The 26,103-nt window shown below is 37.4% G+C and overlaps 3 protein-coding genes across 3 annotated transcripts; 2 read left to right on the top strand and 1 right to left on the bottom strand.

Annotated features, from left to right (window-relative positions):
• Positions 1-269: 269 nt before the first annotated feature.
• On the top strand, positions 270-11,529 carry LOC107190318 (WASH complex subunit FAM21). The gene is made up of 12 exons (XM_015579109.1): positions 270-405; positions 600-728; positions 820-1,005; positions 1,083-1,234; positions 2,029-2,389; positions 2,457-2,586; positions 2,649-2,834; positions 2,917-3,215; positions 3,306-3,571; positions 7,416-8,794; positions 9,167-9,288; positions 9,358-11,529. The coding sequence occupies exons 1-12, from the start codon at positions 403-405 to the stop codon at positions 10,843-10,845; spliced, it is 4,701 nt and encodes a 1,566-aa protein (XP_015434595.1). The 5' UTR covers positions 270-402; the 3' UTR covers positions 10,846-11,529.
• Positions 4,639-6,337, bottom strand: LOC107190407. Its single transcript, XM_015579205.1, has 3 exons — positions 6,237-6,337; positions 5,822-5,924; positions 4,639-4,846 (listed from the first exon to the last, which is right to left on the bottom strand). Exons 1-3 carry the CDS (start codon positions 6,295-6,297, stop codon positions 4,741-4,743), a joined length of 270 nt encoding a protein of 89 aa, XP_015434691.1. The 5' UTR covers positions 6,298-6,337; the 3' UTR covers positions 4,639-4,740.
• A 987-nt stretch (positions 11,530-12,516) lies between the features above and the next one.
• LOC107190343 (putative fatty acyl-CoA reductase CG5065) lies at positions 12,517-17,342 on the top strand. Its single transcript, XM_015579136.1, has 9 exons — positions 12,517-12,585; positions 13,140-13,322; positions 14,627-14,720; positions 14,803-15,048; positions 15,185-15,330; positions 15,401-15,700; positions 16,200-16,478; positions 16,575-16,832; positions 16,916-17,342. Exons 2-9 carry the CDS (start codon positions 13,153-13,155, stop codon positions 17,022-17,024), a joined length of 1,602 nt encoding a protein of 533 aa, XP_015434622.1. The 5' UTR covers positions 12,517-12,585; positions 13,140-13,152; the 3' UTR covers positions 17,025-17,342.
• Positions 17,343-26,103: the final 8,761 nt, after the last annotated feature.

Here is a 26,103-nt window from a genome sequence, read left to right as displayed (position 1 = left end):
ATGTATTTTAAATCCAACTCGAAGCAAACCAAAATGGGTAAAGGGTGTAAACTAAACGTATTAGAAAGAAGTCTTGGGTTAAGGCCCGCCGGACCTGTTACATACATCTTTTTCCGTCTGATATAATTCTCTTCCCTGATTTTTTGCACGATCGGTATTTTAGAACATGCGATATAAAGTCCCATAAGATGTTAGATCTATTCTACTAATATCTCATCTGTGGTGATGGTGATAGTGCCGAACCCCGACCATTGCCAAACAGTGTCTATAATCCACTATAATCTCAATTGCTAAGTGGGTGTTTTTTTCTTTTATTAAGTTTGATATAAAGGATACTCAACATATGTAAATGTAATTGCTTAGGAAAATATTAGTTTGTTACATCAAATTGGACTGTGTGGTATGGTATGTTGTGTAGTTGTTTACTAGAATTGATATTCATTTAAAAACTAATTTTCAGGTTAATGAATATAAACAATAATATTGGTTATTATTGCTTTTTGCATACGATATATATTTCTTTTTGTTAAATTTATCGAGCATATTGTTAAAGATGTTGAATACTCTTAAAAATATTTACATCAAACTTTCTATGGTAGGACATATCAGATGGAATGGATAAATCATGGAATCATGCATGGACCACAGAGGAAATGAGAACAAAAAGAAGAGAGTGGAGTTTGGCAGCTGATGCAGGACTTCTTAAACATCTCGAACAATTTTCTGAAGTACGACTTAACTCTATGATATATATCATTTCCTTGACTAGTTGACCAAACATATAGGTATGAAATTAATATTAATATATATTCTTTAAAGAACTTGGTGTCAAGGGCAAATAAAACTGAAGAAACACTGAATTCATTGACGACTCAGTTAAATGAAGCAGCTATACTTATTGATAATGTCACCAATACATCTTTGGCTTTATCTAATAATCAGTTTATTGAAAGTCGTGTGCAAGAAGATGATATAGAGATTGAAAAAAAGGAAACCTTGGCTCAGGTAACTACAAGTTAATGAACAGAAAGTAATTTAAACTTTTGGATCAGTATTCCATCACAATGATGATTGATTTATAGGAATCTAAGAATGAAGATTTAGCAACTGCAGATTTAATAGCTAGTGTAAGTGAAAGTATAAAAGAAGGCCTCAACATAATGGATCAAAAATATAAGAAAATGGAATTTCTTGATAGTGATAGTGAAGAAGAAGACAATGGAGTAGTATTGCGGTAATTTACTTTGTTTAATGATTACTTTTGGTAATTAAGCACAGAGGGCAACCTCATGTATGACCTTGATCTTGACATATGTTATCAAGGTCATTGTCCTGTGTAATCTTGATGTTGGAAAAATTGGCGGTCATGATCCGTTCAAAAGTTATGAACCGTTAAAGTTTCCGTTTCGTACAATACGAAAGTACGATATTATGCCAATGTTTCGACTGAAGCTTTGTTTACATTCCTCCGACGATCTACATTCTTGTTGTAGCATGTTTAAATTTTGATTAGTTGTGTATACATTAATAATAAATAGTGTGATCGGACTACGTTGGAGACTAGATTCGCTACCGAGGAGGGGGTTTGGGGGAGGGGCGGCAGCAAAACAATAGACGAGTTTTTACTTGAGGTGGTGTACCTCACACTGATTGTTCTTGGAAAGAGCGAATTTATATTTTAGAAGATTTGTCAGCTGTTTGTGTTTTTTCAGCAGACTGGCAGTGTGGCCGACCGGGGCTGCTGATCCTCCCCCAAACCCCCTCGCCGCTAACGAGTCTATAGCTTCAGACCTACTCCGATCACTCTTTCAAATATAATCTTCTCTTATACGGTATACGGAAACGTTGACAGTTCATAACTTTTGAACGGATCGTAACCGCCAATGTTTTCAACGTTAAGGTTATTTATGACAATGACTTTGACAACATATGTCAAAGTCAAGGTCATACATGAGGTTGCCCTCTTTATGCATAATTACCCTACTTTTTATTGAAACAGTTCTGTAACACTTTACAATTGAATTTTAGTGTTGTATTGGGGCCAAATGATCCATACCAACATCGGCCTTTACCTTATGTCATTGGTTCCGATCTATGGAAAAAATCAACTAAAATTGGCCTGGAAAGTAGCAGTAGCAGTAGTGAATCAGAACAAGTAGAAGAAGAAGAAGAATCAAGAAGTGATAATGACACAGCAACACTTAGGGGTTATAATATTGATACTGGTCCAAAACCAAACATAGTTGGATTATCACCTTCTTTGATTGAATCAGATTACAGTAGAAGAAGTGATATAACATATACAGACAATGATAAGTTAGATGTAGTTAGTCAAAACAATATGCATTCTGCTTCTGAATCAATTTCTCCTAATGATAATACACCGAAGGTTTGTATACTTTCCATACATCCTTGTTCACTTTATACTATATATCTTAATACTTAAAATTGTTTAGGTACCATTATCAAACGATTCAACTCCAAATTTTGCGGAAGAGTTAGCTAAGCGCTTAGGTACAGTTCGGCAAGCTGAGAAACCAGTCATCGTGGATGAAAAAAGTGAAGCATCGATAAATCGATTGAAAGGTACTTAAATAAATCGAATAGCTTTATCATTCATTTATGTTAATCATTATTCTATATTTTAGACGATTTATTTACACCAGACGGACATGAGAATGCCTTAAATGATAAGTCGAAAAGTATATTTAATGAAAGTGAATTTTTAAATGACCAAGCCTCTGAAAGTTTATGGAAAGAAAAACCTATTAAATCATACAAGAATAATATTATACCTGCTAGTCTCGATGTACCGCCACCCATTAGTACAGTTTGTAAGGGTTTTTTATTTGAAATTCTTTGTAATGTGTGTAAGTACATTCTGTGAGATATTTCAATAGAATTCTGCATTTTTAGCTACGCAACCAAAATCTGCGATCGATGATCTTTTCGGTGATGGTGACTCTGAAGATTCCGACGACATCTTCTCCCCCAAAAATACAGTTAAAACAGTTGCTAAAACCAAACATCCAAATAATAGCAATGTTAATACAGAAATTGCTCAGAAGAAATTTTTAGATACTGTAGCACCATCAGTTATTAGTAACAGAGCAACAAGTACACCGGAGACTAATGCAAACAATAGTAATTTATTTAGCGACGACGATGAAGACGATCTATTTGGCTCGTTTAAAAATCCAGTCTCGAATAAGAAAGTAAGCATCAAGCGTTACTTAATATTAATTTCTTTAAACGTTTAAACGATATGAAATTAATGAAATGAAAAAATCATTCAACCATTGTAGGGCGTGGAAAATAAATTATCGAATAGAATCATACGAACAAAATCATCTGAATCTTCTGGTAGTGACCCATCAGCAGCCAATCAAGAGTCCGTGCAGGACAATTTGCGGAATACTCATTCTAACGATAATAATGCCACTGACCGGAGTTCCATCGTGATGGCAAGGAATAACGCAGAAAATCTAACCGCTACCAATGAAAGCACCAACACTAGCGGGATATCGATCCAACCACCGAGCATTAATATCACCGGATGTTCGAGTATCAGGTAAGTTTTAATGTAATCCGTACTGCCTTAGTTTTTATTTCTCTTAAGTCAACTTTCATATATGATTACTAATCACTTTGATAGAAGAGAATAATTTTACTGATTTAGCCCGAAAAATAAGAATCTTTTATTTCAGCAAAGATAAGTACAATATTTATGTTAACAAAATAGTAGGATACCAAAGGTCGCCTACAATTATTTTATTCCTTTCTTTTAAATTTCTTGAAAAAATTTGTATTTCAATTCAATTTTTTACGATCGCATATTTCTTCCCGTCTAAGCAAATAATGTTCTTGAAGACAAGTTCAATAACTTAAAATTAGTTCATTTGTGGCGATTCAGGGTTAAATTATAACGAACTAATTTTCAAATTGCACAATATAATTGTTTTTTTCGATTTTTGTAATTTTTATTCTTATATTGTCGATAATTAATTATTATTGTGTGGTACTAATGATTTACTGGCCTTAAGGATGCCTTTAAGGATAAAACTATGTGGACATTCAAAGGTCTGTCGATTTTACCTCTATATTTCAAAGCGTGTCCACCAAAAGAATGTGGGATCGATCTCTTCGAATAAGTAGTTCTCTGTACCTTTTTACCACTAAACCTACTACGACCGGTCAAATGATCGGTTTTGCCGTTCTAATTCCTATTTCTCTGAAGGGTTCGATAGGTTTAGTGTTAAAAGATTACACAATTCATCATTACACGTACATCGTCCTGTATACGTATATTGAATCATCGAATATCGACCTTCAAGTTTACTAAGCACTGATAAACAATTACCATCGTCTTTGTGTCTCTCGTGCACATGGGAGAACGAGTACGCGTGCCAAATACTTAAAGTGTCATTGAATTGATGATCCAAACATTAGTCATCCACCATTGCGTTACAGCGATTGTACGATGCACACGCGAGAGCCTCCAAGGCGAGCACCGTCAGTTCCAGAGTATCTCGTCTCGTATCGGTATCTCTCGCGCGTACAACTTATCGTCGTTTCGATTTTAATTACACTTATGTATTAATCATACAACACCGAGTAAGTCTTAACACGGTTCACGGTTTATGGTGTCAGTTTATTTAGCTTCGTGTTACTCCATAAATCATTTCGCAGATACAATTTCTTTTTCCATTTAACATCGGTCACCACTAGCCAACGTCTATTTCAAGGCAAGCAAATCGGACCTCCGCAGCATTGCGGATAAGGTTTACTGTTGTCCTGTTCTTTGTATCCGATTTTCTTTCCTTCCATACATTCGTATAATGCGCATCTGTAATGTTTTAACGTATTTTACTATTACAACGGTTTCGTTCAACGTGGAAATGATACGCGCTACTTTTCGCCATTTACGATGATGGGATCAAAGATTCATATCAAGAATATATCTACATTAAAGGTATTTTTTTTTTCTACGGTAAAATTGAGTTTCCACTGATGAGTTTTCAAAGTGGAACCATATAAACTTTTTGCTAATAATACATAATAATGTCACATTTTTATTCGTAATAATATTAAATCCTTGATAGTGACTAGCAGTAATTACAGTGTATTTGACATAGATAGCCGTTGTTTCGAGACATCGTGTAAAAATGTAAAAGTAAATATTGAGCGTGTCCTGAAGGCAAAATGAAATAGTGAGATTTATTGGTGTGCAAAATGTGTATTTAATTCCAGTATATGTTTAGAGTTATTTGGTACTTTGGTTTCAACATGTCTGTTACTGCTATTGTTAACAACTTTGTTTCTATATTAACGAAAATGGCTAAATAATCCGGTGGCTCGTTAAAGCGAAACACGTTCTATAATGAGATAAGGAACTTTAGTATTCGATAACTTCTTACTTGCCCTCGAACTGTAATATCAATTATCTTGACAATTCAGCAAAAATTTAGAAAAATAGTATTCAACACTGCAATGATATTTTGTAATTCGAAAGAGTAGAAGGAAATTAAAATACAGAGAAGAAAAAAACAAAACGCGAGTTAAAGTAATAGGAAACCATTTTTTAGAAAATTCTACAGTTTATATTGAACTTAATCGTTGACTAATAAGTGTAAACACTGGAAAGTATACAATTTATTTTGATTATTCGTATATTTAATGAACATGCATGACACGTATGATCAAATTTTTCCTTCAAATTGGAAATCAGACGGGATATATATGTATAAAACTGAAGGTAGAGTGTAGACGTGTTATTTAGGAAGTGAATATTAATTCGAAACACTCGAATCACATAACTTACGTAAGACCACCAAAACCTCCTCCTGACTGACAAGTAAACTCAGCGCAGTTCTGTGTGTATTTTTCTCCCACTTTATAATTTTTGCCCATATACTCGCAGTCCGCTGTACATAAACAATTCAAATATACAAGGTGTTTAATAAGTTTCGAGCATAATCTCTGTAGATACAAGGGAAACTGACCAAGAGTGAGATTTTGACATCATCTTTGACTCTTGAACTACCCTAATCTTTATCGACTTTTGTTTCTGTTGTGTTATTTAAAAACTGAACTCTGTACATAGAAGTAAGCAACGATTCGCGTATTGTACAGTGGAAACGTGTACACTTGTAAAAACGTTAAAAAACAGGTTTTTGTAAGTTAAAACACGAGATAAAAAAAGTAAAAAGTCCTCTGCATAATGTGAAGTAGCATACCTTTCGTTTCCATTACTAAACACATCGCCACTAAAAGTGTACACAAAATAATGTTCTTCATATTGCTTTTGTAGCTGGTGCGTTCTGTAGTGTTTTAGCTTCCTGAGACGACTGATACGTTCTGTATATTCGAATTCCTCTTTTATACCTATATTTTTCCTTGTTATCTTGATTGACCTTTACACAAACTCTTGCTTCTTCATTTATATACGATCTACTATACCGATCTTAAATATAGAAAACAGAATTTCAGAATTACTTGTTCGTATTGAACAGACATATTGTTTTTGCATTAATATCACTATTATCTGTTAATTCTCGTCCATTGAACGTTGGTTCACTAAAGACCCGTATCTTAGGTCTGAGTTTTCTCTGAATCTGAGCTGATTGCGATCACGCTATTTTCTTCTCGTCTCACACTCGTGGACTCGTTGTCGAAAAATGTATTTGACTTCAGTTTTATACCAATGCTCGCAAACTCAACACGGATTCCTCGGCTAACAAAGTTTTTATGATCTCATAGAGGAAAATACATTTCGTGGAATATTTGCAACGTACATATCTGTAATATTCTTGGAAAAATTGAAAACAAAAATTTTACGTATTCGATGTGCAGATTTCGAGTAAATATCGTTCGCTCTCTACATTATGTATTTATCGTACGTTGTATGATTGCATACAGGCTCCTGTTTTTCACATGGAATACTTTTCGAAAATTATTTTAACTTTAATTTAAAGAAAAAAAAAGGTTTATAAATGTAATCATATACATGGCATTAAGGAAAAATACAACTTCCTTCCGAAATAAGCGTAACAGTTAATAATACTCCTGGTCATAGTTCACGGTTTGAGAGCTTAATATACATTCTGTATTTAATATAATCCGGATTAAATTCTTTAAAGTCTCGTCGAATAAACTATTTTAACGTCTGTGTAGGGGAGACTGGGGCTGGTTGGCTAATTTTTAACATGTATATGTTTTCGAAACGTTTCGTAACAATTTCACGAAACAACAGAGAACCGGAAACGTGACGTACCCGCGGGCCAAATAAACAGGGTTTTCCCGTGACGCGAAGGCAGCCCTGAGTTCACTAAAAAATTTCCATTGCACCAATTCGAAAAAAGAACCACCGTTCCGGCATCCCCGCTAAGCGTGGATTTTTCCGTGTTTTGCGAGAGAGTCGCCAGCGACAGCCTGTTCACGGCGCGAAGCCCTAACCCGGTCAATGCCACCGCGAATTCGAATTTGACTAGTAATCAGCCGCAAGAGGAACCGACCGAGGAATCTATCTCCACGCAGGAAGACGACGTGTTCGAGAACGAGGACTTGTTTGGTCCGCCGCCGTTACCGAAGGCCGACACGAAGCCGGTGAAATCGAAGGTCTCGTTCTTGTTCGACGACTCCGATTCCGGCGACGAACTGTTCTCGACGACCAGTTCGGGCTCGAGGTCGCAAAAGAGCACCGATTTCTTGACCGCCGCTGGTACACAATATTCGGACAAGGCGAAGGTCACCCAACGAAAAGGGCTGTTCGACGAGGACATCGATGTATTCGGCAGCAAAGATTCACCGGATGTCGACATATTCGGGATAGCTGCGTTCAAGTCGGTGCAAGAGGAAACTAACGTTCCCGGGAAGAGGCCGTCGGACACCACCGACGATGGTCTTTTCGCGAGAACTATCAAAGATACGATGTCCAAGAAGAATGACGTAGATAAACAATCGAGTAACATGCCGAAGAAGATCAGTCTGTTCGACGATGACGAGGATAACGATGACGGTGATCTTTTCGCCGCGAAACCGATCAGCAATGAGAGTAAAACCGAATCCCAACTGTTAAACAACGAGGGCGACGGTGACCTGTTCTTGATTAAAAAAACGAACGATGCGAAGCAAACGAACGTTAAGCAATCTGTTGGAACGGGTTCAGCGGGGAAAGACAGCGTTGAGCAAGAATCCGTCCGTAAAACGGAAAACAAGAGCGGCGGTATTTTATCAGGAAATGGACTGTTCCCAGACACCGTTTCGTCCCACGGATCGATCTTCGAAGACGATGACTACTTCAGCAGGAGCAACGTAACCAAAGAGGAAAAGAAACAAGATGAGAAGGCTACACCACAGAGCAATATAGTTACGGATATAGTGTCCGTTATGGGGACTGAAGTTACGGTCGGTAGTAATACATTTGATGACAATAAAAAAATAGATACATTTGAGAAAGGTGAATCTCGAACGACTTATGAAGAACCTGCGGCTGTAGAGACCGCAGAAACTGAACCAAAGAAGAGCCCACCGCGATCGTTGGACATTCAAACGACCGTTTCGTCGTCGTCGTCCAATGAAAATGACCAAGCCGCTCGACGAACGGTGTCCGGGAAAATTAAGAATCTGATGGGAAAAATGGGCGATTTGAAAATACTCTCGCCCATGGACACTCCGCCATTGTGGAGGAGGAGCGAAGAAAAAACGGACGAGGACGATAGCATAACGGATAGAGACAGTGACGACGGCGGATGTATTAGCACGCAAGGTCATAGTTCGCCGCCTAGCGTATCTGGTAGTGTATATTTACATTGAATTTTACATATAATTTATTTTTGTCTGTTGTCAAACAGGAAGTATTTCTAGATAGATGATCAATTTTCTGAATACTCGAGCCGTGACGAGGAATCGTGGAAAAATATTTCCTATATATATGTATTTATAAATATTTCATATATAATCAGATATTTCAATCTATGAAAGCAATACAAAATAATTTTAAAAAGTTGTTTCGAAGCTGAATAATTAATTTGTTAATATAGAAATTATGTAGTTGTGGCGAACAGTAACTCTGAAAATACACGTAGGGACACACTTCCGACAATAACGTTGCATTTAATTCGAGTAAATATATTGCAGATGTTAATTACAACTCTTTTTTTTGTAGAAGACAGCACCGCTCAGAAACAGTCCTTGCAATCAACAGTTTCGGGTGAAAGCAACGTGGAAAGTGCAATCAGTTTCGATGAGCCTGCTCAAGTGGAAACACTATCTACTGCCGCCTCAAAGGTACTTGCCGAAATAGTTTTCGTGGTAACGTAATATTCTTTCGTTTCTAATTTACGTGTAATTCATTAGACAAGAGTCAGAATTCAAGCGAAACGGAGACCTCAGAGCAGACACGCCCGAAAAACTGCGCTTAGACATAGCGGGATTGACTTCGACACCGTGGACGCCTCGGGAAGCAATCCTCCGAATGAAAGCTATGGTGATAATCTATCAGGCGGTCTTGCTAAAGATCCTTCTAACCCTGCGAATTCTAATATTCCTCAAATCGCAAATTCTGAACGTCTGGTTACGACAGGGAACGATGGTTTTCATCGGTTAATCGATCCAAACGTTTCGTTAGCCACGGACGATAGATCCGAGCTTGGTAGCATAAGCAAGGAAAGTTCGATGAGCGCGAATAAGAACACTTTGTTGTCCCCATCCACCGACGAGGAAGATCTGTTTGACGTCCCACCGGATTTACCGGAGGATCCGCAAAAAGAGGACGCTCTGTTCGGTCGGGCGCCTATTCTTTCGCCTGTCGATCGTGTCCTTTCCGAGAAACCGGTTCCGGGCCTCAAACCGTTGAAGGACACCCACATCAAAACAGTGGATAATAATACAGGCGTAACTGTAGAAAAAAGCAAGGCTATAAATCAAAGTAGAAAGCCAACGGAAGCTAACAATGAGTACGGTACGAGAGCTACGGTTCCTTCTGAAAACGAAAACGATAACGATGACGTTCACTCGAAAGAAATGATCGATCCGTTAAGGGACAATAAGCATGATCCCCTAAAGGATCCCAGTCAACTGTTTGCGTTCGTCACGAAAACACCGTCCCCGGAGAAGGGCAAGAACTTGTTGTTCTCTGAGGATGATAGTCTATTCTCCAGCGGCGCTAAAAGGCCATCCGAGGACCAAACCGCCAAGAAGTCAGTGTTGGATTTGTTCGCAGACGATGCGGAAGGCGACCTATTTTCGGCAACCTTGTCCAAACCAGTGAAAAAGTCAATGAAAGACACGAAGATCAGCCTGTTCGACGACGACGACGGCCCGGACGACGAGGAGGACAGTCTGTTCGGTCCTGTCACGAAGAAATCGGCGGCGGGAGCTGAAATTGAAAGGAAACGGTCGACTCAACAGCCCCATAAGAAGATAAGTCTGTTCGATGACGGCAACGACGATGCCAGTCTGTTCTCCGAAAAGTCGGAGCACGCACAGAAGTCTGACGCCGGAAGTGTTCAAGAGCCCCAGAACAAAAATGAGATACTTGCGAGTACTACTGATCCCGTGAAGACCTCACATATTACAGACATTTTCGGCGATCAGTCGAGCGGCGAGGACGACATTTTCGCCGCGAAGACGATACTGAAGAAGGTCGTTACGACGAAGTCGTTGTTTCCGTCCAACGACGACGACGATGATAGTGATATTTTTGGGAAGAAATCGTCGACGAGCGAACTGCGCGCACAACCGACGGAAACACGCGCTACCGTGAAAAAATCGGTCACGAGGGATCTAAGAAAGACTGCTGAGAAGATCGGCGAGGATCCGTTGAGTATCTTACAGGACGATTAAAATGTCGTTACTGTCTGATTCGTATTGGAGAAATTATATATTTTATTTATGCTCCCTGTTGCAAATTTCCTTCGGAGTTGATTTTGAAATTATAACGTATTATATTAGAATCGAACGCGTAAAGTGCGTTTAAAATGTATATTTATCGAAAGAACAATTGAATTGCGGATATATTAACTGTGTATAAATGATTGAACAAAAAGGAGAACGCTGTGCGTTACAAAAAAAAAAAGAAAGAAACAAATGGGTACTGTGCAAAGATAAAGCGAATTTAGTTATAATGCCTGATTTTATTCACCCCTTTTAGACGGCGAAAATTGCGAAATACATTATAATTTGTGAAATATACGAACAAAGATATTTTACAGTATTTTTCCACGAATACTTTATCGAATAGGGATCCTTAGGATATCGAGTCGGATTAGACCAATTTTTTTCTTTTAAACATCGAAAACAACGAACAACAGAATAGTATACGGATAAGATAGAAACGAAGCCGCTTTATTGATTTATTGTATTATCGATTTGTAATTGTTCAACAATTTTGCATAATCAGTCTGCAGGCAGTGCTTTATTAATAGATGTTATATATTTTCTTTGTTTATAATATATGCCGCTCCATTATGTATTGTATATATTGTATCCCCTTTATGAAACATGTGTATCAGTACAAATAAATTGGTAGAAGCAATCTTATGTACACCGTGCGTGTGATAATTCCATGGGGATACGATTTTTTCCACCGGATTACACTTCCGACTGAACGAATCCTATTGAAGTAAAATATCATTTCCCTGTGGAGAAAGAATGCGTGTAGTTAGGTCGTACGAGAAGCTATTAATTATGTATACTGTGACTTTAGTAGTCACTGTTGCGTCAAAGGGTAAGCACTGGAGTGACCTCAAAATACATTATTTAAAAAGCGTAGTCATTGTTTCGTATTACGTTACCAATTAGTCAATTTTCAATTCTGTAAAAAAAAATACAGTGGTCAAAAATTTGTTCACGAGGCCTAGTTAAAGTTGTAGGAATGAAAATGAATAGAACGCAAATAAAAGCATTAATATATAATTAATTCATTACAAATATGCGTATAATTAATTAACGTGAAAATGTATTCTTAAGAATTAATTTCGAACAATATAGACAACCAGAAAAAAGTATGTTAATAAGTAACAAAAACGAGGGTATCATGAAAGGTATAATAAACTGGCGTTATTTTGTTATTTCATATAGAATCTGTTTTCGAATTTCATTCCACTATATTACAATTAATATATGAACTCCGTAGTAAATAACTGACTATTTCTGAAGGAAAAACATGAAAAACATAATCTTTATGAATAGTTTTCTGTAATTGTGTCATTTGAAGTATGTAATTTATTAAGCTGTGTTTTCAATATTTTGAATTTTCTTTTTTTATTTTCTATACTTTTCACAAACTGACAATTTTGAAGTAAACGTTAATTAAGTACTTAATTGATCGTACACTTTATTATTCTATTTTATAATAGTTAATGTTAGGCTTTAAAATCGCTATGAGAGTCCAAACAATTATTAAATGGCCGTTGTTGATTACCATAAAGAGGCGGTCACTTCTACATGTGTCACATGGATATACGTATGAGGAAATGTATCTTTTTAACGCTATTGGATCGGGTTCGGAACAGTTCGCAGTTGAGATTCACCCGTCGTTGAATTCACATCGGACCGATTATATTGGGAGTTAGTCCAGTCCAGGTAAGAGACAGCCTAATCAGGTTTTCTTCGAATCATGGCACTTTTTCCATTTTTCCCAATATATTCAACTATTTCCTTAAATGTTGTAGATTCACACACATTCACTTCAATCAAATATTTGTTTTATATTTACAACCGATAACATTACCCGAAAAAACTATCAAAATTAAAGCGCAACCTAAACGTATGAAATTTTCTTGAATATATTAAACTACACGATAATGTATTTAAAATAACGATTAAACACATTGTTAGAGAAAGCTTTATGAAATGTTCTTTCTCATTTTTTTGTTATTAATTGTTTTCTTTCGCTTTTGGTATTAAATATATACATCGATAATCTAACGAAGATGTCCATGTACTAGTGAAAGATGAAACAAAAGTAGAATTGCTATTTTACGTGCTAAATTATTGGAACGATGATCGTTCAAAAATTTTTTGTTTGGATTGAATGATTTTCGTTAATGCTCTTTACTTATCCTAGATATTTGTGTGAGTACACAGAATTAATGAGTTGTTATTATTCAATCGCGTATATCACGCGAATCTAACAGGTACATAAACGAGATGACATCAGAAAGAAGTGATGCGTATATAGACGATATATTGGATTTCTCTGAATTACCAGCTTTAAACAATGAAAAAAGTAATATCGTCGAATTTTTTGCTCAGACGAACGTTTTGGTAACAGGAGGGACAGGTTTTCTGGGCAAGTTACTCATCGAAAAATTACTGAGGTGATCTTTTTTAACAACATGCGCATTAAAAGTTCCATTAATCTTTCGTGTTTCAATGTTTTAATATCATTCCACGATCATCGGGAATCCATATCGATCCGCATTTTGTGCAAATTACGGCTATAAAAATGTAGATTCTTTTCTTTATTAAGAGATACTGAAACAATCATTACGATATTATTATAAAAAGGAAATTCACAACCTATCGAATATTCTCATGTGTTTCATCGATCGATAATTATATTTTGTGTATTACAATGTTTTACGATACGATTGCGTAAAATCTCTTACTTACGAAAACGGGGAATACGAAACGGTAGCAAAGTGATTCAGCATTGCATTGAAATTTTTAATCAGATTTTAATTAAGTTCGGTACCATTCTTTTTCCGCTTCATATTACGAATTTCTTGCCTACGTCCACGAATCCCACCCATCTTGGTGCTTGTAATGACTTATCGAACAGACATTTTCAACGCGTCACGTCCTTTCAACATTTTGCAACACGCGTCATGTTACATTTAATAAACGGTTCAAAAGGTACATCCGGCGTGTATAGACTAACTACGTTTACAATTAGAATGAATTAATGTTTAATTATGATGACCATATATTTGTGAGGAAAAATAAGAAAGAATAATTGAGATGTTTCCAGGAAGCCATGGAAAGATCATCATTTGATTTATGAATGTTACTGCCGTATAATATATAGATACGTACATTCATTAATTGCACAAGCTCATTAGTTCATTAATATTTAAGGTCACAGTATTACATAATTTATGATGGTACCCACATATGGGTTTTTCGTTAATTTAGGTTTCCATAAATAGTTTTGATTTTTTCATATATTTGTAATAAGGCAGTAATAATCGAGAAGCTATTGTTTTTACATTTCGCTACTGTCTTAAAAATATATGTATTTAATTTTTTAATGTAGTATATAAAAAATGAATAAATTTATTTTTGTAGTATTCTTAACCCTCGTGCATTGTTCGGGTCAATTTGACTCAAACACAGACTTTAACTTTTAATTATACTCTTTATCAGAAAAACTTCTAAATCAATTTCACGCCAGTGGTTTAATTCAGGGAATACTGATGCAATGACTTATTCAACAATGCTCGAATATTAATACTATTGTTGGTCTGCGATTAACATTGTGCCATTTTTAGCAATTACTGTGCACGTTGGGTAATCAAACTGTGCACATACGTATAGGTATATTCACAGTTTAAAAAGATGCAAGTGCGTTCTATTCTTTCACGTGCTGGGTCAACGTATGTCATTGTATGCATATTTACAGATCCTGCCCGGACATTAAGACTTTGTACATGGTAGTAAGATCGAAAAAGGGGAAAAGTTCGGAGGAAAGATTTAAAGAAGCCTTCGATGAAGTTGTATGTAATATAATTAAATGAATATAAATAATGATAATGGATGAAATTGAACAATAGGACATGTGCACATTATTGTAATTAGATATACGAGAGATTGAAGCGCGAACAGCCTAATTTCTTCAATAAGGTGGTAATGATAGAAGGAGATGCGGCAGAAGAAGATTTTGGTTTCACACCGGAAATTAAAGAAATCTTAATGAATACCAATATTATTTTCCATGCTGCTGCAACCGTTCGATTCGACGAGAAACTCCGTTTAGCGGTGAACATCAATGTGAGAAGTACAAAATCTATGCTGTTATTTGCAAGGCAACTACCGAATTTAAAGGTAACGTGGGAAATTAGTTACATGTTTCGTTAAAAATAGAAATAATTATTAACAGTTGACAACATAATAAATCAATTAACTTTCTTAATATCATTATATTTTGTATATATGTTAATTGCGATTGATTTACTTACAGGCATATGTACATGTATCAACTGCATACTCCCATTGTGTACGTAAAAGTATTGATGAAAAACATTATGATGCTCCTATCGAAGGTGATAAGTTGATATCCTTGGTGGATAGTTTGGATGATGACAAACTACTAAAAATTGGCCCTGTGTAAGCATTACTACAAACCAGAGAGTAATGCAGGTAGCTATGAACAATTTAATATTTTCTATATTTATAGATTGCTCGACCATTGGCCCAATAACTATGTCGTTACTAAAGCTACTGGAGAATATATGGTATTGAAATATGGGGTTGGACTTCCAATATGTATCGTTCGACCTTCTATTATCATATCAACAGCCAAAGAACCAATTATTGCATGGACAAACAATTTGTATGGAGCGACAGGTGTCGTTATGGGTACTGCTTTGGGTCTATTACGTACCTTACACTGTAAACCAGAAGTGAAAGCAGATATTATACCTGCGGATTATGTTGTTAATAATATTGTCTCTGCTGCTTGGGGAATTGGTAATAGGTAAATTTTAACATGATCGCCATTTATTATTATACATACTCTATTAGTACAACATGGATAAACTTTAAAAATTCATTCTATGCATCACGAAGCCAAACAAAAAGAAAAAGAAGAGGATGATGGCATGAAAAAATATGAACTATAAATTAGAGAAATTGCGATCAAATTTAAATTAACACACTTTCGTTGCGACGACTTTCTGCGTAGACTGCTGTATACAGCCGGCATCATCATATTCTATTTTATTATATATTTATAATTTCATATAATATTCAATATTTGTAATACAGTTCAGAAAGTTTATAGCGCGTCTGTTTTAAAAAATTTCACTATAAACAGACTGTCCACGAGTCCGACATATCTATTTGTAGACGATCGGCCGTTTACGGAAGTTTTTACAGCTAATTTTAATCGACTGCCGATAGTTTCTTAACTTAGTAGAAGACAAATTTGAATAAGATATACGTATGTTTGATACTACATAGTAATGACTTTATAGGAAATTGCCAGAACTGGAGCAGCAATCCAATCTATCTAATGAAGACAAAATACCTATTTATAATACAGTGTCCTCGTGTCAAAGACCAATTACTTGGGGACAATTCTTGGAACTGAATAAATTTTATGGCATTAGTGTCCCTTCCAAAAAAGTACTTTGGTATCATTCGATAATCCTCCAAAGAAATTTTTTTCTATACCACATCTATTCTTTCTTCTTACATTCAATACCAGCAGTTATTGTTGATACAATTGCATATCTCATTGGACAAAAACCTATGTATGTACTTTATATATTCATAATTTATACACACTAAGTTATAGTATATAAAACGAGATAATTACCATATTCATTAACAAATAATACAATTTTTAGACTGGTAGATGCATATAGGAAAATACATAAATTTAGCAAGGTAATACATTACTTTTCAACACAAGAGTGGGAGTTTCGAAACGAAAATGTTATGAAACTTTGGCAGAAACTGAATTCTGTTGATCGAGAAACTTTTTACTTCAATATGGAACACCTAGATTGGCATGAGTACCATTACCATCATATTAGGGGTCTTCGTATGTACATGTTAAAAGATCCACTTGACACTATAGAGGAAGGTCTCGTGAAATACAGGAAGTACGTTACTTGTTAAAATTTTTATTAGTACTGTATTTAATAATATTCAATATTATAAAACATAATATTTTTTTGTATTTCAGGCTACGTATAGCGCACTACACGATATTAACAATAATCGCACTGTTACTTCTATGGATGTTTGTGTCTTTTGTAAGTTTTCTTTGGTCCTTCTGCCCCTTAGCACATTAACGGTTGATTATTTTAGCCCCGTAATCTCCTCTTCAGAACGGTAAATTATTTCAATGCAACTACTTCACATAATTATACGCGTCCTTATTACTGAAAACACCTGTTCATTGTGACTATGTGAACATGTTTTACTATGACGCTGATAGATGTCGCCACGAATCTGTACCTTCTTGAGTAAAGTGCATGTGTCAAGAGTTTTTAACTTTCGTTACATCCTATTTCACAAACGATAAATCTAGAGTACTTGAACTTCAAATTCTTTTATCAAAATATATTGAAATGTTTTATTATGAACTTTATTAATATAGTATATTTATTATTATACATATATTTTTTGTAATTCGACACTATGGAAAAATGAAATTACAAATACAAAAAGCATGTACTTACTACTTGGTATGTATCATTATTATTAATTATTATGTGTTGTATGAAGCTTTATACGTGTAAGATGAGTATCGAAAACAAATCACATTGTTACTTTTACTCACGAGAAAACATTTTTTAAGCTGTGTTCTGCAATGTTTGTCTAATGTCTACAAATTATTGTTATGTGGTCGTGCAATTATCAACACGGAGAACCGAGTGTTTACCGTAATTGTAGGCTACATCGACACGCTTGGTATAATGACCACCCGAAACGATGACTGAAAACGAAACGAGGTGAAATCGTGACGTTCACGCAAAAATCGTTTCGTTCTCGTATTAAACACGACTGATCGCGAAAGTATCGTGGCAACTCATGCGTGAGCATAAAACCTAACCAATCACCATTTTCGTTGTATATTATATTCCTAATGGAGGAAAGGAACCGCCTAAAATTTGAATTTCGTCCAGCGGCAATTAGAGAAATTTCTCAGAATAAAAGTTCCCATTCGTGAAAATGAAATTGACGCGTGGGCGTTGTTCATCGATTCACAATAGAGTTGGGCCCACAATCGTTTATAGGCGTGACTACAGGTTTGTCGACACGCTGTATATATTGCATAAAAGTGATTGATTCATTACGCATTGAGGTTCCACGGTAATACCATTAATCTTCACTGATCGACAAGGCGATTTGTTTCCTTTTCCCTATCACGATACTATTTCAATACCACAATGCATCAATTACACTGTAAACCGTACACAATTCGATTTTGTTTAATTAACAAAATACTTAGCGATGCATCGTTAATAATCAAATTTTATATTACTATCAACGCAGAAACAGAAAAAATCATTTATCAAAATGGACAATTATAAACGCGCGGATGATTACATAGAGACGGTTGGAAGCGATGGACTTGATTTATCGAACAAACCGTACTTCATTTATCGGTTATCGATAATTTCACTCCAGAACTAGAAATCTTGATGTCATCCAGATAAAAAATACACGGTGAACAGGGTTGTACCGAGCATCCGAGCGTGGCGCGATATGGGGATGGAGGCCGCGAGCCAGGCGAGCGAGTCGAGCGCGAGCCGAGTCGAGGATCGGGAACCAACCGACGACTCAGGAAGGCAGTGCACGCCCGACTGCCGACACGAGCGGATGGCTGTACGTAGCCGCTCGCGCCACGCTTACCTCGTGATTTTCCTTCCTGTCAGAGACACACGGTCACCGGCGTTGTATTTTGTGACGAGTCACGCAGTATTTGAGTTGCCTTGCGACGGCACGCGGTCGTAATCGTCAGGTACACCGTGACGTTTCGCGTGTCGCGCAATCGAGTATAGAAAGACAGGCGGAGACAGAGACAGGGAGAGAGAAAGAGAGAAAAAGGAATTAAAGAAACACAAGAGGCGAAGTCGAATAGTTTGTTTGCCGTCTTGCACTTTGCTTCTTCGTCGGTTCTCGCTCATTTTCTTGTGTTTTGCCATCGACGAACATTGTGTGCGATCCGTATATACCTTTTTGACCACGTGTGTGCGCGCACACGCGCGGCACGCATCCAAGAAACCGACGACGTTTACGTACCTATATTACGAATCTTATCGGGCCCGCGCGACGGATTGCGGCGTATCGGGGCGCCCTCCAAAAGTCGTGTGCGCGCATGCAACCCTCTACCGGAGCCCGCTGACGTTGGTTACCATAGTAGCGCGCGTGGCGATCAGCTGATCGTTGCGACCCGAGCGGTGTTCGACCGTCGGCAGTCGGCCAACAGCGGCTCCGTCCACTTGTCGTTCCGTGCGACATCTCCGTATGCGTTTTTGTGGTTAAACGTGGATTCTCATTGTTTCGCGTAAGCTCGTCCGTTTTTCCCGCCGCGATTCGGTGTCAAGCAACGTAAAAACGTTCGAGATCGCTTGGAAATATTTTGGAAGGATTAAAGAAGGTTATGAGATCGTACCTTACGGCCACCTCGATCGTTGTTTTCGGCGCTGCCAAAGCTGGAAGGATATTACCGACATGTGCACTATACGTCGAGCTGAAATTCGGACATTCGAATCGAGCATGATTTGAGATAGATAGAGTTGATCGGAAAACGTTGCTCGGATGGTCCGCGGTGTGTCGATGATAAGCCGAACTGAAACGTGTTGCATTTCTCGTCGACGCCTGTACCAGTAAGTTTAGGAGCCTCCGTGACACTTGACTGCTGAGACCTTGTTACGATTTGCGTCACGCATCACAAATTCAGCCGTCTGGAAATGAAACAAAACGGAGGAATCTTTCCCGCAACAGTGCAGTCTGGATGACGACGTCGTTACCATGTTTTCTCTGACTGACCGTTACAAATCGTATCGTTCGAAATATCGAAACGTTTTCGTTGCTATCGATAGTTCGATAGTTCTCCGCGATCAAGCGTATCCGGCACACGTTCAGACGGGAGTTCATTGAGTACGAAGCAGTCATACTGGGATGTGCTCGTAGTTTCAAATCCACATGATTCAAGAAAGATCACATCGTTGACGTATATACCCGCACGTACAGTGTTCTTCGAAGCCGGAATCTATTGTGCGTTATTCTCATGATAGTGCCGTCAGGTGGTTTGTAGATATGTGACTGACCCTCGGCGACCATAAGCGGCACACTACAGACACATGGAACGAAATTACGAAGAAACGATCGCTCATAGAAATAAATATCTTTCCGAGGATTACCAAGAAGAGACACTTGCCTCCCGACGCAATCGCTTAATTTTAGCAGAAAATTTAATTATTCAGACTGAATCGGCATCCCATTCGTAAATGCAAGATATAACGGTCACAGTTCAAACTGGAAGATATCGCAGTGGGTCTTGAGAAAAAATATCGAATACATCGATATATCGATATTGTTTCGTGTCAGAGTGATTCCAGTCGCAGTGAGTGATGGTTAATGTTCTCGCGCGCGTTCTAAGGAAAAACAGAATACATCCTAATTTCAAATTGTGAATGCAGTGAATTACAAGCTTTTGTTAAACAATAAGTTTGAACAGTCCCGTCAAGGATACCGTAGAATGTGAAATGTCTCAGTGTTTCGTACAAATACGTTTTGACAATCGTTTGTACCTGTGACAGGTACCTGTGGACTTTCGGTCGTATTGACAAAACTCGCCGTGAACACGTGAAGTGACTCTGTTTTTCAACGGACTTTCGTCTGTAGTGATTGTTTTCTGTGCGGTGCCTGCGACTACAGTTTGCTCGTGGCAGCTGTGGCGATGACAGTTCGTAGTATATTTCTCGTACACGCGGAAACACTGTGATAGCAGATGCCAGCAACACCATTACTCGGATTAAGTCAAGTGTGAGGTGAACGTGGTTCCTGGAATCATCTTGATAGAAAGCTTTGGTGAGTACAAAACACACGTGTGTCTACCGAAGGGTAAACAGAAAGGGGGAACGAATGACGTTGTCTTTCTCTACTTACGCGAAAAAGCTCGTACACGATGAACAAAAATATTCAAGTATCGTATTTTCCCGCCAATTCGTTACCGAAGACAATCGTCTGTTGTACACGTGAGAATTTCAAATATCGTAATTTTTGGTAAATCTCCGGGTCGAATTAACATAAATTGTGCCTGTGTTGTGTTAAATCACGTGAAATCATGATAACTTTTTACGTTCGAAAGCATTAGTAGTTCCTCCGTCAGACGGAATATAGACTCCAGTTAGTTGTCGAGTCGACGAACCTCTATCGATCTTTGCTTCCTGTCTACGTCTGTCCTTCCCCGGTTTGTGTCGCACAGGAATGCAGACTGCGTTGTATTTCTGGCGTGGTTCTTTCTTAAGTTCAACGAGTTACAATCGTTATCGTAAAACGTCAAAACAAACCGGTTAATTAACACCGTCACTTAATTGCGCATTATAAATATTAATGCACTATACTGCGTATATGCAGGATGGAAAATGTTTCACGTAAAACCCTTAGAGCGTAGATAAAGCTAGAAAACTATCGTCAATCGTATATATACATATATATTAAACGCATTTTAGTTGGTGTTTGGATTAAGTGTTTTTAGAAATTATTTTCTTACTGTCAATTGGAAAAATGAGGAAAAGAACATTGTGGCTATTGTGAATGTTTTCGTGGGTTACACTATATGGGAGACACTAGTGGCCGTAATCAATGATAAACAACGCCCGCATAATAAAGGTACACACACGGTGATAAGCTCGCGGCAATGTACGGCGTATGCGCGGTTGTCGTTTCAGTAACATGCGACGATACACTTTATCGGTTTCATTTCCGATATTTCAAAGAAAGGAAAGCGTGCGTGTTCTTAAACCGTGATTCATCTTCTTTCTTTGCAACAACGAACGCTCACTTTATCGTTCAGAAATTTCATTTTTTTAATCTCAGTAAAGGGGATAATTGATGGTATTCACACGAGCATACTAATACTAACATAAATATTTATTTATCATCACTTTCGCGGCCTTCGATGGTACTATTCCGTCTTTGACTAATGCCACGGTACATTCTTTCGTGATTCGAACAATTATAATGGCAGGCGATAATTCAATTTATAAATATATTTTGGTTTTCTAATCACAAGCGGTTCATAAAATTACATTTTAAACTGATTTCTCTTGATTTCATGCTTGTTGTGGAGGGTAGCCGTACATTTTAATTGCTGAATGTTGCTCTACGGTTTAAATAGTTCCTGGAGTTTCCGGCCGCGAAAGTGTTAAGATAAAGTATATATGTATTCCGTTTACTTAGTTAGTGCTTGTTGGTCATTAATGGGTGTAATACAGAATATCTATCCGAGATACGGAAAGGTGTTAATTGAAAATTATCTATCTTGATTTTGCAATGTTATGTTAGAGAAATTCACTTCCGGTATTGCTTGAATTGTAGTAAATTGGTTTTCTGCTTTGTGTCCTTGGTACACCATCGGGTAATAAAAAAGCCTTAGGCAGTCTTGTAAATTGCTTTTTGTTTATGTTTTTCACACATCATTAATCGTAACTGATTTTGTGGTGACCTTAAAAGTATTAGACTATTCTTTACTCTTTATTGGAATCCATTTTTTTTATATATGAAAGAAAAATTCTATGAAAACTATACTTTACATTAAATACAAATCGTCGGACTATTAACTATTTGCTCAGAATTATTCAAACAATATGACTTTATATTTTATAGCCCTTAGCTGATGGTATATATGTTTTTGTCAGCTGCTTGTCATAAATGCCTAATAAACCAAGAATATTAATGTGCCATTGACAGACCGTTTTGTGACTCTTATGAACAGTTTGGGTTTCTCTGCTAATTTCGTACTCACTAACCATAATGTACTAGAGAAATATTTTCCGTTTTACTGTTTGCTTAGGACCATGCTCCTACCACGAGCCTTATAAATATGAAATTCATCTTTTTCTTAGTCATTTCTTGTTCCCGTCTTGGCAAAGTAACATTCGCCCGAATCTGCTGAAAACGCCAAAAGTTGCAAGTGATTTCAATAGAAAAATATTCTGTAGTGTGTGTGATCCGTGATATTGTTAGTAATCGAAAGATATCAAAGAGCAGTGTGTAAAATATCAAGAAGGAAAGAAACGACTGGTAGCATAACGAGTAGAAGGTTCTTTGAATTTTTCTAAACCAATCCAGGCGTTCGAATACTTCTAACCGGTACTTGTACGTACATTTTAAATATGGTTGACTAACATGTCTGTGCATTATACACCGTTTCTACTTACACATAGGACAATGGTACGATATTAACTGTGTTACATCGATTTTCCTATTTTCTGTCTATCAATTTACAATAAACAACTAAAGGATAAATTATATCCTACATGTTCCATCTGATTTTACACGTCAGATCACCGACTTTGCTTACCTGAATTGCACCTTTTAATTGGTCGAATGCGACGATGACGTATGTATATCGAATGACCAATAGGAGGAGAGTCCAACCGACGTGAACAATACAAATGTGAATCAAACAAAATGTGTGTCACCACACCACGCTCCATATATTGTACGAAAATTGTCATTGCAGCTGAAAATTAATGCTATGACGGAGGCGGGTCCGGGTTCTGTGTAGATGGACACGGTATTGTAGTGTGCGCTGCATACGTGCGAGGAACGGGTCTGGCGCATCTTAATTTGCGGTCGCACGTTCCTAATTTGGTTTACCGACGGCCGTGCACCCAACGAATAACGTTTTGGACGGTTATTAGTCGGTGGCGGTTATTTCATTTGAGACTCATGGTCCACGGTACAGGTTCGTGTAATTGTCAGGTTTACGAGGGACCCGCCACCGTGGCTTGCGACAAAGCTTCGTCGAAGCGTATCCAGAAAGTTTATGGCCTATGCAAAAGTATATATACCCTATTCACAGCGCTCCGGGAACGACCTCCACATAGACCGAAGAATACGTTTTCTTGAAAAGTAACATAGTGACCATGTTGCGTAACTTCTTACATCCGTGCGTTTGTTTTTTGCGTGAAACGAATAATGGTAGCGTTAACGTCAGGAATGCACAATTTTTGGTGCAATTGAATCACTTCGTATAGGGAAGTTCGAAGTCTGTTTGATGATAGAATAGGAGACGATGTTGATGGAACTGATAGAACGAGAAAGTAAGAGAGTACGGACTGTCGAGGGTTTTTTTTGTATTTCACACTTTATTCTTAGTGAAATAGAATATCTATCTTGATCAAGTGTCTGAATTAAAAGACTACAGATTGAAGATAAAATAGGTAAATTTAAAGGTTGCAAGTGATTAAGAAAAGATAATGTACTTATCAGTTTCTTACAATTGTACGTAGTGTCTTGTTCGTGGCGATAAGGATACACAAAAGGAAACCTCTTTTCTCGTTATTAGAGAACAAAAAATCTGTACGTATCGGGTGCAAAGTCGCTCATCCGTACATAAGTTTACAGACGTCTCGACGGCACTCGAACCGCGCGCGCGTTCCGTGTATGTACTTATATTTACCTACACGTCGAGAGAGGTGAAGTAGCTTGTGGAATCCAAATGAATAAACAGGTGTTCAGCTACGGAATAACTGTTCACCGTAAACGTATGTTTTTTTTAAACCGTCCACGGGATTGGTGCGTAATATCTGAACGCGTGAACGCTATCAAAAACACCGTTTACTTCAATCAACTCTTCGCGGGTCTGGAAAAAGGAAGACAAATTGGAAAGCGAGTATAATTGCAAACGGATGTCATTTGTTTCATTCGAAGGACAGAAGTGTTGCGATATTTCGATTACTTTGTAATAAATTAGAATTGTTAACAATTCCGATTGTTCGAACAAAATTATCAAGTTTAAGTTGTATTTTGTCTTTATGTAGAAGTTCGGTTATTCTTAGGTATGTCAGTCAAAAATACCCAGAAATTACGCTAATAAACTGTCACTATCTCCGCAATTACAAGAAAACAAGTTGTAACGTTATGTAGATACGGTGCACTAACGGTGACCGTATCAAAAACTATACTCGAAACTACAATCAACACCACTTCTGAAATAAACGATAAGACCTGTATCGTTAGAACATTTCAATTAGCAAAAATACGCCTGTAACATTATCAGCGTTATTTTAGAATCGTTCGACAGGATAAATGTACAGGTGACATTTTCCAAAAAGACTCTCCGAAGGCTGTATGGTATTCTTTTCAAAACGTGTGACTGTCGTTACGGATAAACCTTCATTTTACCTGACAGTAGATAAATATATATATACATATATAAGTACAATGTTTGAACTTTGGACATACGTTCATTTCTTATTTTTACCCAGGATGAAATCACGAGTCGGTGATTTGCCGACATTGATTTCGAGGGGACAGTATCACACGCGTATAGAACCGGGGAACACACCTAACCGTGCCTACGGCCTAGGCTCCTATCTTGTCGGCTGTCAGATTGTTGACACAGCCAGTGACACGTTTAATAGGATTATTTATGCTCCTAAAGGCGTTTAAATGGTCCCACGTTCGTATCGGCTTCATCTACCTGACGGCGCGTAGCATAATTATGTCGACACGGTTTGTGTATCGGGGCTCGGGCCGAGATCCAAGTGACAACGCCTAGACGTCCCTGATTTTGCCTTCGCTCGACTTCCGACGTACAACGAGACGTTTTAATCGCCTACGAACGGCGCTCCAACGGTCGCGGGTTGAACACGTGCTCTATAACTTGTTCCGATGATTATTGACATGATTATCTCGCACCGCTGAGCACAGAAGAACGAATGAGAATTAATTGAAAGAAAGGTTGGATACGTTTGTTCCTCACCTTCGAACGGTAACACGAGATTTTTCTCGGACTGTCGTGCGCAGGTAATGCATTCGTTGTTTTGCATTATAGTCGAGCCTCCCGTATATGAACCAACAGGGAGACACAATTTTCAGATAATAGAACAATCACTGCTCTGATTACTTGGCTTTATTTATTTGAATGGAGACCATGAAAATTAATAGTTTGTTAAAATAATTTTGGATCTCATATCTTTTTGTGAAATTTTTCTGCATAGAATTCGATCGAACAGAAGAAAGTATATATTGTATGTAAACACTATACATATATTATATATTATGACAGACCGTTTAGATAGTAGAACGTTTGAATGTTGGGGTATTCGAATACGGGATGTTTTACTGTACCTTCTGTCGTTACTAGGACGTGTCCCTGTACCTTAATTATACTTTTAGACGACG

This window comes from Dufourea novaeangliae, unplaced genomic scaffold (assembly GCF_001272555.1).
Source record: "Dufourea novaeangliae isolate 0120121106 unplaced genomic scaffold, ASM127255v1 scaffold177, whole genome shotgun sequence".
NCBI lineage: Eukaryota > Metazoa > Arthropoda > Insecta > Hymenoptera > Halictidae > Dufourea > Dufourea novaeangliae.
This window is presented reverse-complemented; position numbering and strand designations above follow the sequence as displayed.

Coding starts and splice junctions, on each gene's coding strand:
- LOC107190318 (XM_015579109.1), top strand. Junction 1,006..1,082: donor AAAAGGAAACCTTGGCTCAG/GTAACTACAAGT, acceptor ATTGATTTATAG/GAATCTAAGAATGAAGATTT. Junction 3,572..7,415: donor ACCGGATGTTCGAGTATCAG/GTAAGTTTTAAT, acceptor GTTTTGCGAGAG/AGTCGCCAGCGACAGCCTGT.
- LOC107190407 (XM_015579205.1), bottom strand. CDS start 6,297: ATGAAGAACATTATTTTGTGTACACTTTTAGTGGCGATGTGTTTAGTA. Junction 5,925..6,236: donor TTTAGTAATGGAAACGAAAG/GTATGCTACTTC, acceptor GTTTATGTACAG/CGGACTGCGAGTATATGGGC. Junction 4,847..5,821: donor GGAGGTTTTGGTGGTCTTAC/GTAAGTTATGTG, acceptor AAAACATTACAG/ATGCGCATTATACGAATGTA.
- LOC107190343 (XM_015579136.1), top strand. CDS start 13,153: ATGACATCAGAAAGAAGTGATGCGTATATAGACGATATATTGGATTTC. Junction 14,721..14,802: donor AAGAAGCCTTCGATGAAGTT/GTATGTAATATA, acceptor TATTGTAATTAG/ATATACGAGAGATTGAAGCG. Junction 15,331..15,400: donor CTACTAAAAATTGGCCCTGT/GTAAGCATTACT, acceptor CTATATTTATAG/ATTGCTCGACCATTGGCCCA.